This window comes from Phoenix dactylifera, chromosome 11 (genome assembly GCF_009389715.1).
Source record: "Phoenix dactylifera cultivar Barhee BC4 chromosome 11, palm_55x_up_171113_PBpolish2nd_filt_p, whole genome shotgun sequence".
In the NCBI taxonomy this organism is placed as follows: Eukaryota; Viridiplantae; Streptophyta; class Magnoliopsida; order Arecales; family Arecaceae; genus Phoenix; species Phoenix dactylifera.
Window position 1 is genome coordinate 9,096,842 of NC_052402.1, and position 17,618 is coordinate 9,114,459.

The 17,618-nt window shown below is 38.0% G+C and overlaps 1 protein-coding gene across 11 annotated transcripts; it reads left to right on the forward strand.

Annotated features, from left to right (window-relative positions):
- The first annotated feature begins 413 nt into the window (after positions 1-413).
- LOC103703273 lies at positions 414-16,403 on the forward strand. 11 transcript variants are annotated; one of them, XM_008786058.4, is made up of 10 exons: positions 430-778; positions 853-933; positions 1,061-1,202; positions 3,114-3,279; positions 8,971-9,029; positions 10,849-11,847; positions 14,643-14,774; positions 15,336-15,623; positions 15,777-15,833; positions 16,125-16,403. In XM_008786058.4, the coding sequence occupies exons 3-10, from the start codon at positions 1,098-1,100 to the stop codon at positions 16,290-16,292; spliced, it is 1,974 nt and encodes a 657-aa protein (XP_008784280.2). In that variant the 5' UTR covers positions 430-778; positions 853-933; positions 1,061-1,097; the 3' UTR covers positions 16,293-16,403. The 11 variants fall into 11 exon arrangements, with proteins under 11 accessions (XP_008784279.2, XP_008784284.2, XP_008784283.2 ...); XM_008786057.4 differs by lacking the exon at positions 853-933 and having other exon boundaries at positions 414-778; XM_008786062.4 differs by lacking the exon at positions 853-933 and having other exon boundaries at positions 414-778; positions 10,882-11,847.
- The last annotated feature ends 1,215 nt before the right edge of the window (positions 16,404-17,618 follow it).

Genomic DNA, 17,618 nt, shown 5'->3' on the forward strand with positions numbered 1-17,618 from the left:
TTTACCATTGTAATAGGGCTAGTTGGTAGATCAGAACAATAGATATCGATTGTTGATAAGATCATGATTTGTAGCCAGAAAGATGGGAGAATTATTGTTCAGAGCCTTTCAAGGGTCCTTGCTATATCCTCTTTCTATTCATTTGCTTAATGAATTTGTGGCCATCCTCCCATCAAAAGAAAAAGGAGAAAAATTTATCCACACCATATTATTTGTGTCTGAATTGCATGAAATTGCAGACGATAGCGTTGTGTGCCTAATGAGCGGCCTCAGATCATTTCATGAGCAACTTCAACGGCAGATCCAACTCCCGCATAGAAAATTTATATGCGAGTGCCCCCAAGATAGTCACGCCGAAATGGCCAAATCCGTCACCCAACTTCATCCCCTTCTTTTATTTCTGTTCCAATAAATCCCTCCCGTTTTCCGGAGGGGCCTGGAAACACCCTTTGCGTTCCCGAGAAGCGCTCTTTAAACTCCTCTCATCGCCAGCCGTCCAAATCCCGCACTACGTCATCATCACCGTTAAATCCGTAGTCTGCACGCGGTCCTCATCCCGGCTCCCCTCTCCTTTTCGAATGAACTCCCCACTCGCCCCCTCTCCTTTTCTCGTCTCTTTCCGCTCGATTCGAATCCGCAATTCTCTGTCTCTCGGCGTCCATTTCTTTTCTCCCTCCTTTTCCCCCTTTCCAAATCGCTGCCTCCCTCTTCTCTGATTCTTGAATTATTGGAGGCAATGCCGAGGAGATCGCCTCAGTGATCTGTTCTCAGTTCTATGGTGAGTTCAAGGAATCATCTTTAATATTTTTTCCCCGAAATTTTTGTTGAATTGATGGTAATTTACTTCTTGAGATACTGAATTCGAGCTTGGCGAGTTGCTGGTTGAATTTGATCGAATTTGGCGGTTGATTAATGAGAGAATTGGAAATTAGGGTTTGGTTCTTGCACTCAGTGAAAACTAATTTGGTGTATTCTTGAGAAATTCCCTATTCTTTTCTTTCGTTTTCGTAAAGTGTATGCTGTTATGAAATCGTTGATGCTTTCTTTCTTTGGTTTGCAGTGGTTGTTCGTTTGAACTGCATGAGGTGGAGTTTTCCATGGGAACAGTTGTTGACACACAGGTTGATGGGGAAAAAGACAATGAAGAGAGTGATTTTGGAAATATCGGTGCTTCCAACCCGGTGGTTTACCAACTTGTTAGGGTATTTGTTTGCATTGCTTGTTTTTTATCATTTGAGTATGGTTTACTGAGTCTTTGTGTGGTGTAGTCACTTATAATATCGATTTAATGAAATTAGATAGGGATTTTTGAATCATAGATGTTGGAATTGAATAATTGAAGTGATTATTGGAGGAGTATGTTTGGAATTTTTTTTGTTCCTTGTTGAATTATGGCATCTGAGCTACATTCCATGTTTGGCTAAATTTTAGAAATTTATCAATGAAACTGTATTTTGGAACTTAAATATCAACATATAAGGTTTTACTCTTAAATTCATATTTCAAGCTTACGGCCAACTTAGGAATGTGTGGATTTATCCTATGACTTATTTAGTTGGCATTCACTTTTTGTAGTCTCTTTTCCTTGAATAGTAAGTTAGAGAAATCCCATAATTTCATATTTGTTAGTAAATGACTCTCATGTGGTTGCCTTCAGAGAAACTGTAATTCATCTTTCCTATTCTATAAGTTTCCATTTGGAGTATAGTGACTCATGCTATGAACAAGAGAAAACACAATGGTGATGGTTGTTGGAGATGGATACAAATTTGCAGAGATGATGTCCTTATTGTCACATATGCAATTTGACATATTTTTTAAGGCGAATGCAAAAAGTAAATGTGAAATGTGGCAATTATAGAGACTGCTGTATGGTTGTTTCTACGCCCTTCATTTTTGCAATCAAAATTCTGCTTGGGCATGGTAATTATCTTTCAGTATATCTAGGATGTCAAAGGCGCAAAGTTGGAGAAGTTTATCCAAGGAGCTTACAAGGATGTAGCTGACAAAATTATCATTGTATGAAGTGAAAATAGAGGAAATATTGTTTTTAGGATCACTCAGTGATAATAGCCATTTGAGCAAACAATTCATCTATTGGGTTTTAGTTCTCTTATGTGTTGTGTTAAGGTGAAGATGGTGCAGATTAGGAAAAAGGTTCGAAAGCTCAGCTTTGTTTTCCGGTTTGAGCTCTTTCGAATGAGTTTTCATTTACGTAGTTTTGGTTGCTTTGGCCGTTCTGCTCTAAATTAGGGTAGTTCTAGTTGAAGATTGTGAAGAAATTAAAAAATGCAAGTAAGTTTAAGAGAAAAGAAATACAGAAGAAACATAAAATCAGTCATGAATAATAAATTAAGGAACATTTGAGAATATGTCATATTGCCTGCGACTTTACCAATATTGGTTCAATAATTTTCTACTGAAACCATCAAAAGATAGAATTTTGGAATGAAATGATTAAATTTTAGACTGTACTATAACATTAGCTACCCAACATATATTTGTGCATTTGTCTAGTGAAATTCAGTCTCTTGAATAGCCAAAACTTTGTCAAAGAATTTACTCTTCCTCTCAATTTGTTGAGAACCCAACATCATGTTGCCTCAAAAATTGTTCAAAAGTTGCAAAATTCAAGTTTAGAAGGAGAAAATGCTCGTCAAATACTTAAAAGAACAAGCAATTTATATATTAAATTTGGCTTCATAATCAGTTTTGGCCAAAGCTCTTAAAGCAACCTCAGTTCTGGATTGGGTTTTCGCTGAAAATTATGTGCCATGCAGTGGCAAAAATAAAAAGAAAGATATCAAGGAGGAGTGTAACAAGCATCTGGCTTTTTGGTTCTGTTCGAGTAGTCTCTCTCATTGTTAGTACAGTGAATTTCATGTTTCATCTTACTGTCATCTTGATAATTGAACTGAAGATCCTACACTGACATCCTTTCTTATTCCTCTGATCTTCAATTAACATTGTCAATCCTCAGTAACTTCTTTCTTGTTTATTATAGACATGCTTGTGAATCTATTCATTAAGGTATATATCCATCCGCTATTCATGAATACTGATATGGAGAAGATATTCTTGATTTTTGATGTTCTAGCTAGTTCTATTCTCAGGTTGAAGGCGACGGAAGGTTAGTTCCTGCTACAGATGATGAGGTTATGGAGGTTGAGCATCTGCTTGATGAAAATAAGAGTGGACTGGCTTCAGATGAAGCTACAAAACATTTTGATGGATGTGTTTCTAATGAAAGGTTGCCCTCTAAAAATTCTGACTTTGAAGGTAATGAGTGCTGTTTCTCGCTTTTCTTGTTTTTACACTTTTCTCTTAGCTATATATCGGAGAATTTTATCTACTTACAAGTTACAATGCATGTAGTTTAGCATATATTTTGGGTGTATACTCTTGTTTGGTTGTTCTTGTCTTATTGATCTGACTATAGTTATTATGCTGTTAAAAGTCACATTTTGGCTTGTTACTTTGTTCTTTTTAAGTATTTTCCAGATGCCCTCTTTCTTTGGCACGCCAAATTGCTTGTCTCATGCATAGGCCGTTTTATGATGCTAGTGGCTAGAATTAGAAATAGATAGCCATATAATCTCTTTACCCTTTTGGCAGATAATTAGACATTTATTAAATCTTTTGCTTCTTTGTGGCATTTTGATTTCATTTGTTCTCCCTTTGATTTGTAGGGAGGAATTTGTTTACGAAGAATAAATACGGAAATTCATGTATGTTTTTCATGCCAACTGAACTTTGATGAATGGAAGGCCAGGAGTGCATTCTGCAATTTAGTCTAAGCATCAGTATTAAATCATCATCATCATCATTGTTATTGCTATCATTTTTATTGTTATTTCTTCTGATAAGAATGGAGGCTGTTTTACTGGTACCATTTTATAATGACACAAGGCTTAGTTGCCAAACTGGGTGCAGTTGCTGGAACACTAGACAGTGATTTCAGAAAATATGTTAAGCATGATCCTGAGAAGCGAGAGGAGTCCCTGAAAAAGGAAATCAGTTACTAGGCCAGGATTAGTTTTATATTTGGATGTACTTATGCATGATTGCTTTTTTTCAGAAACAAATGTGAGAACTAACAGTGAACGGTGTGATCTTGATTAGTCCAGGTACTAATAAGAAATTCCAAAAAAATTAAAAGGGAGCTGAAAGTATTATGAAGTTGATAGAGGATTGGAACACAAGCAATACTTCAGAGCTGGTGGGAGTCTTGATAAACTAGATATAGAGTTCTGGCTACTCGGGATGCAAAGATGTAGAGTTCATTTAATGTTGCTTTGGTTATTTTCTCTCTTGCTACATACTCCATTGTTATACTTTCTTCCTGTTCCCCATTATGGAGTGTGTGGCATGTGCATATAACGAATAACTTTTTCCCTTTGTTTCTAAGCATAATGTTCTGAAACACTCTTTGTATTATGTTGCATTATCTTCTTCAATGAGGAATACATTTTGAAAAATTGTACGATATCTGTTGCGCAGCTTGGATATACCATTTTCTAATATCATTTTTGTGGCAATTGTCTCAATATAGTCAATTAATGAACAAATCCTCAAAAATAGCCCATAAGTTTGCTTTAAATGTGACAAACCCTTTTACTCATTGAGATCAGATACTTGTTTATTTCGAGTCACTGAAGGTTCAGTTATCATATATCTACATTGTAACCCATGGATATCTCTCTTACCCCTTTTATTTGGTAACACTTTTATCCATAAAATTTAAAGGGAGCAATTATCAGATATATTCTGGAAGTCAAATGATGAGCTCCTTGAAATTTCAAAAGCATTTTCCCATACTCAACACATTTGGAAATTGTTGGTCCATTGCTTCCACCTCACAAAGCAACATCTAAATGTTCTCTGATTTTAGTTAACTAAACATTTGAATAAGAAACCTTAATTACTTGTCAAGGTTGATTGGTTTAAGTATCTTAACGCACCTTTTCTGTATAGAATAGTTTACTTCTAAATCCAGAGGGGGGGTGGGGGGTGGGGGGTGGGGGGTGGGCGGCAACATCAGCAATATTATTTTATTTTCTTATTTGATTAATTTTTTCCTCAAGACTGATGAGCTATTACTTGGGAGACATGTGAGCTTCAATCAGAAGTCTATCAATAGGTAGTGTTCTAAGATGTGGTGCATGAGGTCGCATATGCAGCCGCATACGAGGATGTGGTCCCCTAAACTACATGCAGTCATATCGCATATGGGGTTGAAAAGTTGGTCTACTTAGCATGATGCGGCTACTTACATCGCTGGCTTAGCATTTTGGCATCATACTATAGCCTACTCGTATGTGGGCTTATGTGGATGGAGTCGGTTCAAATTGATGGTTAAATTGGATATGGATACAGAATTACAGATATTAATAATGTTAATATATTAATTATGTTATAACCAAAGTTGGCGGAACCGTTCCGAACCGGACGGTTCCGGCCGTTCTGAGCCATATCGGTGGCTCACCGGTATGGTTCCGGTAACAGAAACGAGACTCGTTGCCAGAGCCGGAGAAGAAGAAGGGAAGAGAGAGCGAGGGAGGAAGAGGAAGAGGTCGGAATGCCGGCGGAGGCCGCGACTGGTTTTTTTGTTTCGAACGAAATAGGGGTTCGGCCGCGGCTTAAAAAAATTCACGATTTTTAAGTAAAGTCAGCAAATCAGCCGCAGCCTCCGCCAGCGTCCGTCACCCTCCGCCAGCCTCTCTCACTCCTCCTTCTCTCTCTCTTCCTCTCTCCCATGGTACTGTGCCCTTTGTTGGTACAGGCCCGGTATGGCTTGTACCGACACGTGCTGCTGAAAAACTGGTATGATGCCCAGTACCGGTTCCTCCGACCTTGGTTATAACTATTGCTATTAATAATTGCTAGTTGCTATTGTTATTGATATGGCTATTATTTAAAATATTTCTATCATTATTACTTTTTTATCATATTTAATGTATTTAATAACTGCATATCCATGCGCTTGTGCAATCTTCATACTACATATGCATTGTGTGGTCCCTTGATAAAATTAAGGGATGTGCTACCAGATATGCTTACAGTTCAAAATACTGTGGTGAACTGCTACTCTTCAAGATCAGAAGTTATGGTATGTTCCATAGTTTATACATTTTGTTTAGTTAATTTTTTTTTCTCCTCTTTTTGTGGGTTAATCATGGCCTACAAGATCTTTTTAGATGGGTAGAGGGCAGGCTTTGGCACAACGGTAAGGTTACTCTATTGTGATCTGAGTGCCATGGGTTCAAAACAAGGATTGCTGAACCTGGGCGGTATCGCTCGGTTCGAACCAAACCGAGCCGCTCTGACCAGGTCGGTTCGTGCATGGAAAACGGTTCGACTCCGTAGGGGCCGGAACTACAGTAATTTCAGCCGGTACAAGAGCGAATCGGACGGAATCGAACGGTTCGCACCGAGTCCGGTTAATTTTGCCACAGTGTGCATGCGCTGTGGCCTTTTTGGCGACAATGTGCACGGAATTGCCGAACCAAGCCAACTGGTTCGGTACTGGTTCGAAACCGGACTGGGCGCCGACCGGTACAGTATCCGGTACTGGTTCACCAATTCTTGGTTCAAAACCTGGAAACAACCTATCTACACTAGGATAAGGTTGCGTATATTTGACCCATCCTAGACTCCATATTAGTGGAAGCCTTGTCCACTGGATGCCTCTTAGGCTTTTCTGACTATTAAATACTAGCGCGTAAACTGTCTGGAACATCATTTCTGTTTACTCTTAAGAAAATTTGTCTTGTTGACTAGTGGTTGATTGATTTGATTATGTATGGTATCACACCCTTGAGTGTTTTATATAGGTTTTTTAATCCAGAATAGGAATTTATTGTCCTAGTCATAAGGCTAATGAATCTTGTTGGGGCTTGGGGTCCTGTAATGTAGAATAGAACAAAGTTTCATTATGTACTGCACATGGTCTCACCCACGCTCATAATGCCTTCCTTTTTAGAATCTTATAGTCAATAGGAATAAAAATGAACTTCATTTACTAAGCTAATATGCAGGTTTTCTTTCAAGGTTTATCCATATCTTATTTTAATACTATAGATTCTGATGGAACCTTTTTTGTTCCTTAATGATGATATATTTGTAATGTTTTGTATTAATTTGCCTTTTTCTTCTATCTCCTTACTAGAGAGAAAGATTCCAATGGAAGCTGTGCTGTTTCTTAATGATGATATATTTGTAATGTTTTGCATTCATTTGCCTTTCCCTTGTATCTTCCTTCTAGAGAGAAAGATTGCAAACACAGACACACACTGGTATGAAAGAGAATAATGGTTAGAAAAAGTTGTTTGAATTAGTCAAGTTAAATCGAATTATTACATGTAAACCAAATAATTACATAAATCAACTCATGAACCGGCTTCAACCAGCCAATGCAGGCAGAAATTTTTGTGGAACTTCTGATTCAGACCAATTTAATCTAATGCTATCCGCTCATGCGTTCCCATAATTCGTTCGAGGTTAAGGTTAAATCACATTCAAATATAATAGAGAGATGAAGTTTTTCAAAAATACCAGCATGTAATATATTGAGTTTTTAAAATATTTGTGTGACTCGCACAGCAAATCCAGTGAAGAATTATCTGTTGTTGCTGTTCTATACATACTTTTAAATTTACAGATTTCTTTTTCTTTGATTTTTTTTTCATCATTTACTTCTTGATCGAGTTAAACTAATATGTCTCTCTCTTTTACTGTCTATTTTCCTTGAATGTATGCCTATATGTGGGGGTGCACATGTGCGCGCTTGTGTGTTTGCATGAGCACAAGTGCATGTTTATTCACATGCCGAATCCTAATGAACATTGAGTTGCTCATTTTAATGTGTATTCACCATTTTATTGATTTGGTCTCTGGCTGAATATGATTTGGTTTCCCACTAAGTTAACCATGTTAAGGGGCTGCAAGAATCAGAGGATTGTGGCTGTAAAGGTTGAGTAGCCAATTAAGTAAAACCATGAAACAGGAGATTCAGAACCAATAGGTTGCACTAGTACTGTTACTAGCACCCTCTTGGTCAGATTTCTTATTACTGCAGCCCTGATTTTCAGCACCAGGTGAGAACTGTCTGATGCTGCAAAAGCTCTCGTGTCCAGAAGAGTTGCAAATTCTGCATGATCTCCAGTTCAATTTTCACATGGTTGACATTGTAAATAATATCTATCTCAGTTTAGTCTGAGCTCTTGAAAATGATAAAGCTGATAGATAAGATAGTACTTGTGATAAGCCTTCGTTTGGTGCTCCTTGAAATCCTGTAGCTTGATTCTAGAGAGTCAAAAAGTAATCTGCATTGAAGAACAAATTATACAAATTGTCAATTCACAGCAGGTTCACATACTTTCCATTAGATTAACTTTATTACGTTTCACCATGCTGCATTTCTAGACTTGCATTGAGATATGAAAAAATTACCAAGTTTACATGGTTGATCCCAGACCAGTCTGTAAGCCAAGGGAAGCAGTGCCCACCAAGCATAGTCTGTCCTCATTTTTTCTATCCCCACGAGAGAACAACTAATAAAAATTAATAAATAGTTGCTCCTTAAATTTCTTCATTTTTGTCATGCTCAGGGGGCAGATTTTAAATTTGCAGAATCGCACATACCTCAAGCTCCCGGTAGCTAGATGATTTGGTTCTTAATGGAGACTAAAATCTGCCCATGTAGCTATAACTGTCATAATATAGAGCAGCTGAGCAAACAATTAGCTTTCATTTATGCATGCCTGTGTTCAAATAAGCCTAATGGTTTTCATTCGTGCTGGTTTCTGTTGTAAATTAGTTTGTACATTTTGTATGAAAGTTGAATTTTGTTATTCACTATTAGAAACTAAAATGCCCACTATCTGTTCACATTATTCTTGAATTTCTGCTTGTCACTTTTTTACTAGCTTCTTTATGGAAGCTTGCATCTTATCAAGCTATATGTGTCAGGACTCTCACAATCTGAAAATGCCGAAGTTGATTCACAAAAGTTGAATGCTAGGCTTGAGGTGCGTTTTCACACTTGGTATGCATTATGCATTTTTTAATATTATGAGTCAATCTTTTAACTGTTTTCTGATTATGTCATTTTGTATATCATATCACCGTACAGCTCCAATCTCCATATCACCCTCCCTCCCCATTGAAATCTTGGCTGATATTAGTAGAAGACAATGCAGATAGGTTCAACTTCAAACAAGTGTAGTTTCCAGTTATAGTACAACCTTTTGGCTTTCTGGCCTCTTGATTTAATGAAAACTATTTCTTTTAGTGTTTGGTTGGATATTGCAAATACAGATATATGGACACTTATTTTGCTACTATTTAGTTGCAAGTTTTTTTATGGTGGGATTTGCATATTAGGTGAACCACTTGCATGTCTCAACCCTGTAGGACATTGAATTTTGCATCAGAGGAAACTTACCTTCCTGTAACCATATCAATACAGAAGCCAATTAGTATTGATTATACATGACTCAAAAAGGTTATTTTGGATGAATATATTAACATTACAAGAGGAAAAGCAGTATTAGCAAAGACTTTTCTTTTGTCTATGTTGACCGCATTAACATTACAGCATTATATTTCTGAGAAAATAATTGTATTGCTAAGATCTAAACGTTAAATTGACTATTCAATAAACATAATTTGTCCAATCATCAATACTCTAAGCACCATAGCTTCAAACCGATATACTGTTGCACATTGTACAAACTTTGAGGGACAGACAGTGTTTAGGCTAGCAACAAACCTAAGCTCAATTTGCCAGTGATTGGTGGCCCTTCGCCTTTTGCTGCTCCTTCACCACAGTCCTCAGTCCTCACCACCACTTGTGGTTCTGCTATTTGCCTTCTCCATTTGCCTCCCCCTCACAGTGTCCTCACCATGCAACCTCCACTGCTGTTTGCCCTTCATCGTTACCTCTTCTCGCCACTCGCCATCGACCAGCGAACACCACCCGGCTGCCATTAAGTTGATTACTATGGTTTTACCATTTAGGAATAGGCGAGAGGAATCAGGAGAGAGGGAATTGAAAGAGTAAAGCAATTTTAAACAGGTAAGGTGTAGTTTAGATGTGTGATGGGTACTCGATCTGTTCACTGGAATCTGCTTCACAACCACCCATGCGCCTGCTCATATCGTGTGCTTTTGGCCCATATGACATTCTGCTACACTATAAAGCTTGATATAACTTTGATCGACTCCATTTCTGCATATAAAATGCATCAATTGAAGACGAATCAAAACTATGAAGTCAAAAAACCAACAAAATTAGTATTGTTTGCAGATGTTTGCCGTATGGCTTGACATAGTAGTTGGTATTAATATAAACAACACTAGGTAATGTTGGCGCCAATATTAGTCAAGGCATCTCCAGAAAAGATTGATTGGTTCATCGTTGTACTGGCACTGCATTAGCAAATGTCTTCGGCTATTAGAATTGAGCTGTAAAATACCTTGTATTCTTTTAACAACTAGACTAGCTATGTGGAGATCTTTCATCCAGTAAATTTTGTTTTGGCTGTTGTTTATGCCATGCTGTGAAAGAGAATAATGATGATTAACTAAGATAATCATAATTGTCAACTGATCTTCTATAACTAGTATGAGCATGAGCTAGACACTCTTTAGCTTTAATTGCATTTGACAATTGCACATGTGCTTGCTCTTATCATATGGTTGATAGATCATCATCCTCTACAATTTATTTATATATAGTTTTTTGTGAAGTTGAAAACATCTTCTGTTTTCACTATGTAATGTCTTGTTCCTGAGTCCATATTTTCCTTTCCATTTTATCTTTTCTGTTTAAATTCTATCTTGTAGTATATAGAGGTGATGTTGCAAAAGGTTAAACAGGAAGAGAGGTTGCGGTTGTCGTCTGAATCTCTAATTCATTCTGCCAAGTGCATGGATGTAAAGTGTCAGACTTCTGACAGTTGTAATGAGACACAAGCCTGCAATGACAAGCTCCAACCTGAGAATACTTCAATGGAAACTGCTCCTTCTTCTATGGTACTAAATGGCAGCTGCAGTGCTCTATTAAGAAGTGCAGAAGCATGCTTAGGACCTGCAAATGAGGTAGTCACGAGTATGTCTTCAGTTTCTGAATGCACTAGCTCAAAGCCTGATTTTTCTATTCTGAAAGGGGAGATCTGTTTGGATAATCTTTCAATAAGAGAGCTTCAGGAAGCTTTCAGAGCTACCTTTGGTCGTCAGACTTCTGTCAAAGACAAATTGTGGCTTAAGCGACGGATTACAATGGGATTAACTAACTCCTGTGATGTTCCAACTACAAGTTTTGTGATCAAAGATAATAAAGTAGTTCACAAGGAAATGAAAGAAGAACCATCCAGGTTGCAATTGTCTCAGACTGAAGCTGGTTCCATGTCCACGGATCAAGTTACTGACGCGACAATTAACAATTCCCAAACTTTACCATCTAGCCCTACTGACCGAACTGAAGACCTGCAAGTGTCCGGCAAGCAACTTAGAAAACCTTTTTGTGAGTATGATGAGAAGAATGAAAATCTTCAAATGGAACAATTTGCTGGCAAAAGGGTGAGAAAGCCTACTAGGCGGTACATTGAAGAACTTTCAGAATTCGAGACCAGGGAGTGTACTGCTAAATTGTTATCTTCAGTAAAAAATTCTGGACATTGCCAGTCCTCTCCAAAATCTCGGATCAGGCCAGTTCGTGATATTGGCTCCCAGAGCATAAGCTTTTCCACCAGGCAGGACTCTCTAGGAGGATTTGGTATTCAGGTACCATATGTCTCCAGGGTGAGAAGAGGGCGCCCAAGGAAGAACTTTGCGACTCTCATGGTATGTAAACTACCGACTTAAGCTTGGCATGTAGTCTTTGGTAATATCTTGTATTGCAACATATTTCCATGTCCAGGATAAAAATAGACATTAATTGGTGTATTGTTATTCCATTTATGCTAAAGCATAGTTTATTTTTTATAGCGTATGAGACTTGGTTCATTGACAGTTTATGTTGCTGTGAGGTGATTCATAGACCAACATCCCTTTGTTTTTGCTTCACAGCCCGTGATTGTTTGTCTTCAATTCGCTTCTTGTTCTTGTGTGTAAACACACAATTATATTATTTTCATTTTCAATAATGGAAACCTATCTTACCCCTAAAAAGCTTGTTTCCATACGTAGTTGACTACATCTTCATCATCTTTAATTTTATCCTTTTCTATAGTTGTCTGTTAAAATATAAGTTGAGTCGCCCGTAGGAACGAGGTTTCATTTTTTTGATGATATTCAGTGGCTCATGCCTATGACCAAATTGTGCCTTTTGGTTGATATTCTCTGGAGTAGGCAGTAATGCAATATAGAACAAGGTTTTACCCTTATAAGTGTATGTACCAAAAAAACTTTATAACAGTGTTAGCATTATGATGTTCTGGCTTTGAAATTAGTATCAGTTGGGATGACAGTATAGCACACTGTTATTTGGCTTAAAGCTTCAAAAACTGTTTTTATATTAGTTTTTGATAGAAGGCTTTTAGATAATTTTCAGTGTGTTATAATGCAGAAATATCTGGTAGTATTGTAAAGCAACAACATTATTTGACAGAACCACTGTATACAGATTATTCTATCAATCTTTTAGACCAATTTTCTGTATATACAATGAAGACAGTAATTCAATTTATTCTTCTTCCTTAAAGAATTACAAACATCAAATACTGTGTGATAATATATGCTGGCCATTATGTTTCATAATTGCTATACATGCTGTAGCAGAAAGGAAGTGTCCTGAGACAAAGGTTTCAAGTGCCGGCCAAGCTGGTCTGTGCCGGTTGGCATGCGAATTGCGCTAGGCTAGTACTGGCACCCAGTGTGGATCTGCATGACAGCTCAGTCTTATCCTATAAATATTTTTAATTAAGGAAAGGGCATTAATTCATTTTTTAAAACTTTTTTTAAAAATTTACTATTTTGGAATCCTGTGGTGCATGTGCCAGCACGGCTGTCCTGGCTGATGCCCAGCAGGCGACCATGATACAGAATGGCTTTAACTATAACAGTGATGCAATCATAACTCAGACCGGCATGTTTATATCTGCTTAAGCTTTCTTTTGACTGGTAAAAGTTGTCTATATTTTTTCATTGAAGAGAGCTAGGTTAGAAGTGGGCAGGAAAGGATTATGAAAGAGAAGGGAGAATATTAGAAATAGGAAATACTGACAACACAAAAATTGATGGAACAAAGGTGAGTGTTATAAGCTCTTCAGAAGTAGGTATTAGGTTGTAGTGGTTTTATGTTCAAAAGGATAGTTACATTTCCAGCGGTGGTTTCATTTTGGATGCCACTTAGATTGCATGAGAATTGAAGTCTCTTAACACATTGGATTGTGAAATTATACTCTTTGAATTTCCTTAATTCACTTACTTGACTTGTAGGCCTCTAAGAAAAGACATGATTCTTTCTTCACCATGTAATGCGAGATTCCTTCTGCAACCGGTAAATAGTAGCACCTTTTAAAGGTCTGTACATTCTTGTGTGACATCATCTTCATTAGATTTGTTATCCTAGTCATCTTCCTTGATGTCCGAAAGGCTTGTAGGAGGAAATTTCTTGTTGGTCACTTGTTATACCTCTATAAAAGCTTGCCTTGCAGAACTAGCCCTAAACACTGTCCTCAATCCTGAGGAACTTCATTTCTTAAAAATTGTCTTTTGTTTTCAACAGTTTCTGACCATTTAATGTGATACTTTTTTCCTGCGGTGTGCATGTTCATGTACTTGCTTCATCTATTTCATGAAAAGTTGAAAACTATGATCGAAGTAGCTAGAGCTAAGCATATTTCTAGATATATGTTCTTGTTTTTTTCTTTTTCAGTTTTTTGGTTATGACTATGAATAACTACTATTGACGCCAAATTTAGGTTTATTTCATTGAATTGGTAGATCATTTGTGATCCAATAACTTTCAAAATTTGAACCATTTGAATGGACAGAGGTAGGCTGATCTAGGACCTATTGAACATTTAGGATATGTTTAGGGATGACATACTTTTGCGATCTAAATCAACCTGTGTTCCATCCATTAATGATCTGTGAAGGATCTTAAGACATTAGTTGGAAACATGTTTGTGTGAGTAAAATGGGAAAGCAATATCCAGAAGAGGTAACCTCTTCAATTTATCAGTTTCATCTGATCTAAGTTGACTTTGCTTCAAATCATTCTATAGAGTTATTTTTTGATGCCATTGGTGATGAAGATTGATTCGAAGGGAAAATATGGTTTGTAATTTTGTGTTATTTTAGCTGCACGAAAAACATGGATATATCCAGGTCCTTTTCAAATTTATAAGTTATGTAGTATAATATCAACCAGTATCAGTATGTCACCATGCACCATATATATGTTGGTAAAGATATTACTATAGTAGAAACTGTAGCCTTACCAATGGCATGATGAAATGAGGTTCAATATAATCGTCCTAACAATATTCATCTGGATCATATGGACTTTGCAGAGGCTTAATTTTTTCATCATTTGCCTCTTAAAAACATCTAACATAATGATTGGCATTTTTTGCCCCCTCTCCCAAGCAAGAACTAACATTATTTTCTATAATGTTTGTCACAATTGGCAGAAATACCATCCTAGTGGCATTGCATCCAACCGGGTAAAAAAAGCTCCTAGGATTCCTGCCATGCAACAAAATAGTGAAATTGGAAGCAGAGTAAGGAAAGCTAGACCTCTACCTATGCATACTCCACAGCGGGTAGGATGATACTTAACCCACCATGTGGCTTGTCTCTCTTGATAGTCTTGTTTTATGTTGTAATTTAATGTAGTTGCTAGTGCCTGACAATGTGACTTGCCTCTCTTGATAGTTTTGTTTATTTTGTGGCTTTACGTAGTTTCTGGCTTTATGTAGTTTCTAGCAAGGTTGCTGAAATGCCTGTTCGAGTTAAGGAGAACCATTATAGTATATCAGTATTTTTGCATTAACAATGGAGATGATTTTCTTGTACATAGGAAACTTGATCATATGATTCTCATTAGTTTATATAACCTTATATGATCTAGTCTATATAGCACAAGAGCTTTACGAGATATGCTGATGCATTGGAAGATATGTAATGATTTACATAGATTTTTCATTTTTCAGTCCATATTTTAGTATTTACTCATTAGTTTTAACATTATTTAATTCTGAACATGTTTATTGGCATATTAACCCTTACCCATTAAAACCCAGCTACGAATCTCAACATGAGAAATAGTTGTCCAAGAAGTCTGAAGAATTTGCAATGTTCTAATCAACCAACTTTTGCTGCAGAACTTTGTTGATGAGATAGGAAAAAGGGATGCAGAAACAATTAACAGCGATGAGGAGCAAGATCTGAGGCTTGAAAAGTTTGATGCAGCTGGAGATAACACAGATAATAATGCCGATACTCGGCCACCATTGACAGGTGGTGTCAGAAGGAAGCATCATCGAGCCTGGACCCTTGGTGAGGTTTTGAAGTTAGTAGATGGAGTAGCTAGGTATGGAGCTGGTAGGTGGTCTGAGATCAGACGTTTAGCCTTTGCCTCTTACTCTTATCGCACCTCTGTTGATCTTAAGGTAAGCTCATTCTCATGCCGATACCCTGTCTCTTCAGACGTGTAAGTTTTCAGTATTTCATGAGGCAATCTTCCTCACAATTTGAAATCAGATGAAAACCGCATTATTGTACAACACTCTAGTTAACATGATTGTCATGGTTTTTGTTTTCAGGATAAATGGCGGAACCTGCTGAGAGCAAGCCTGGCACAAGGTCCTACAGACAGAGGGGTGAGGTCATCAGCAACCTTGGCTTCTGTTTTTTTTTTTTTTTTAATTAAACCAATTGGTATTTCTTGCATGTTGCTTTCTTCCCTCATGAGAATATCAACCCTCATCTCTATGATCCGACAAAGTACATAGAACTTTGGTGAGCCAAGATTGCGAGGACTCATTAATTGCAGCTGATCGATGGGTGGCTTTAAGCTGTAGCCTATAGTTTTGCCCTCAGTAGGTGGGGGACAATGGAGATAGAAAAATATTTAGTTTGTTGATTTGCTTCTCATTCTTTTGTGTCTGCAGGCCAAGAACTCTCGAAAACATACTTCGATCCCAATACCAGCAGCTATCCTATCACGAGTAAGGGAACTGGCAGAGATGCAGTCACAGACTGGTATTGAGCTTGGTCCAAGCAAGATTACCGGGCGTGGTGGGGGAATTGTACAGGAAAAAGGATCTGGATTTTTATGACCAGCCATGTTGGTAGAACTGTTAAACTAATGAGAATAAACACCCTGTAACCACCTATGTACAATATTTTTAGGTATATGCAGTCATCGCTGTTCTCTTCTCTTCATGCAATTTTAGCATTTCGTTTCGTTCCACTTCTTGCAGTGCTCCAAAAAGTTGCAGGTTTGTTAAATACTTAGGCAAGGGAAAAACTTTTGAAGCAATACCCTTATCCTTCCTCTCATGCTTAACTCATAGAACTTAAATAAATTCGTGCTTAATTGCAAGAACAGCATTTCTTTTAAAATTCTGAGAAGTCACATAGAGTTTCAAACAATGAAACAGGAAAGGTTTAGAAGAACTATTGATCTCTCTGTTGTCGGCCATGTAAGAATGGTTATATATACCATTAAAATCGGTGGATAATCATACCATCACCAACAATAGCTAGCATCATCAATCTGCAATCTGTTTTAATTTCATAAATAAGCTGTGAATAATCCATTAGTGTTTCCAAGATGCTAAGCCTGCGGACCAAGACCATTTATTCCGGTGACAAACAATAGTTATGGTAAAGAGGTTTCAGCCTACTCATCTGGACCATTTTTTTTTCTTGGGGGGACCGTACCCACGTAGCAACTCCCACTAGGCTTCCTTTCCGCTAGAGAGTGTTCGATATGGGCAGAATATTTTTTACTCATATCTTCTCCACTCGTAGGAGAGTTCCACCAGCGTGGCAACCCCTACCGGCAGATCAGATAGTGACTCTACCGACAAACTAGACGAGGGGCATCCGGTCTCCACATTTAATCGACGTTCCGCGTTTCAAATCAGAGCCACTCCGGTGGAATCAAAGTCCCATTCCAACCGTGCTACCACCTCGGTGGTTCTTATCAGGACTTTTGCCAATAAGTTTAGACATGATAGCACACAGCCGGTAATTAAGAAGAATACTATAAAGATAACCTTATCCTATGTTCCCATAACCGGAAACCTCCACGTAGGATTCAGATGCTGACCTGGCATCTCACACGTATCTCGTAGCCTCCCATCCTCCCGCCTGGCTCCCATCTCTAGCTACTTCCACTCCCTCCTCTCTCTCTATCCACGCTAAATCCGCCACCCACATCAAACACTTGGTCCGCCACCCTGCCGACGGCAGCCACCACTTCTCAGCGGCATCTGCTGCAGCGGCAATGACCATGGCGATGCCATCGCAATGCATCGTTGCTCGGAGGAGGGCCTTCTCTGGCTCCAATGGCTTCCATGCAACGAGACCCTCACCAAAGGCTACCATTGCCGTCAGGAGATCCCACTGCCACCTTACGGACCGAGCATCATCATCAT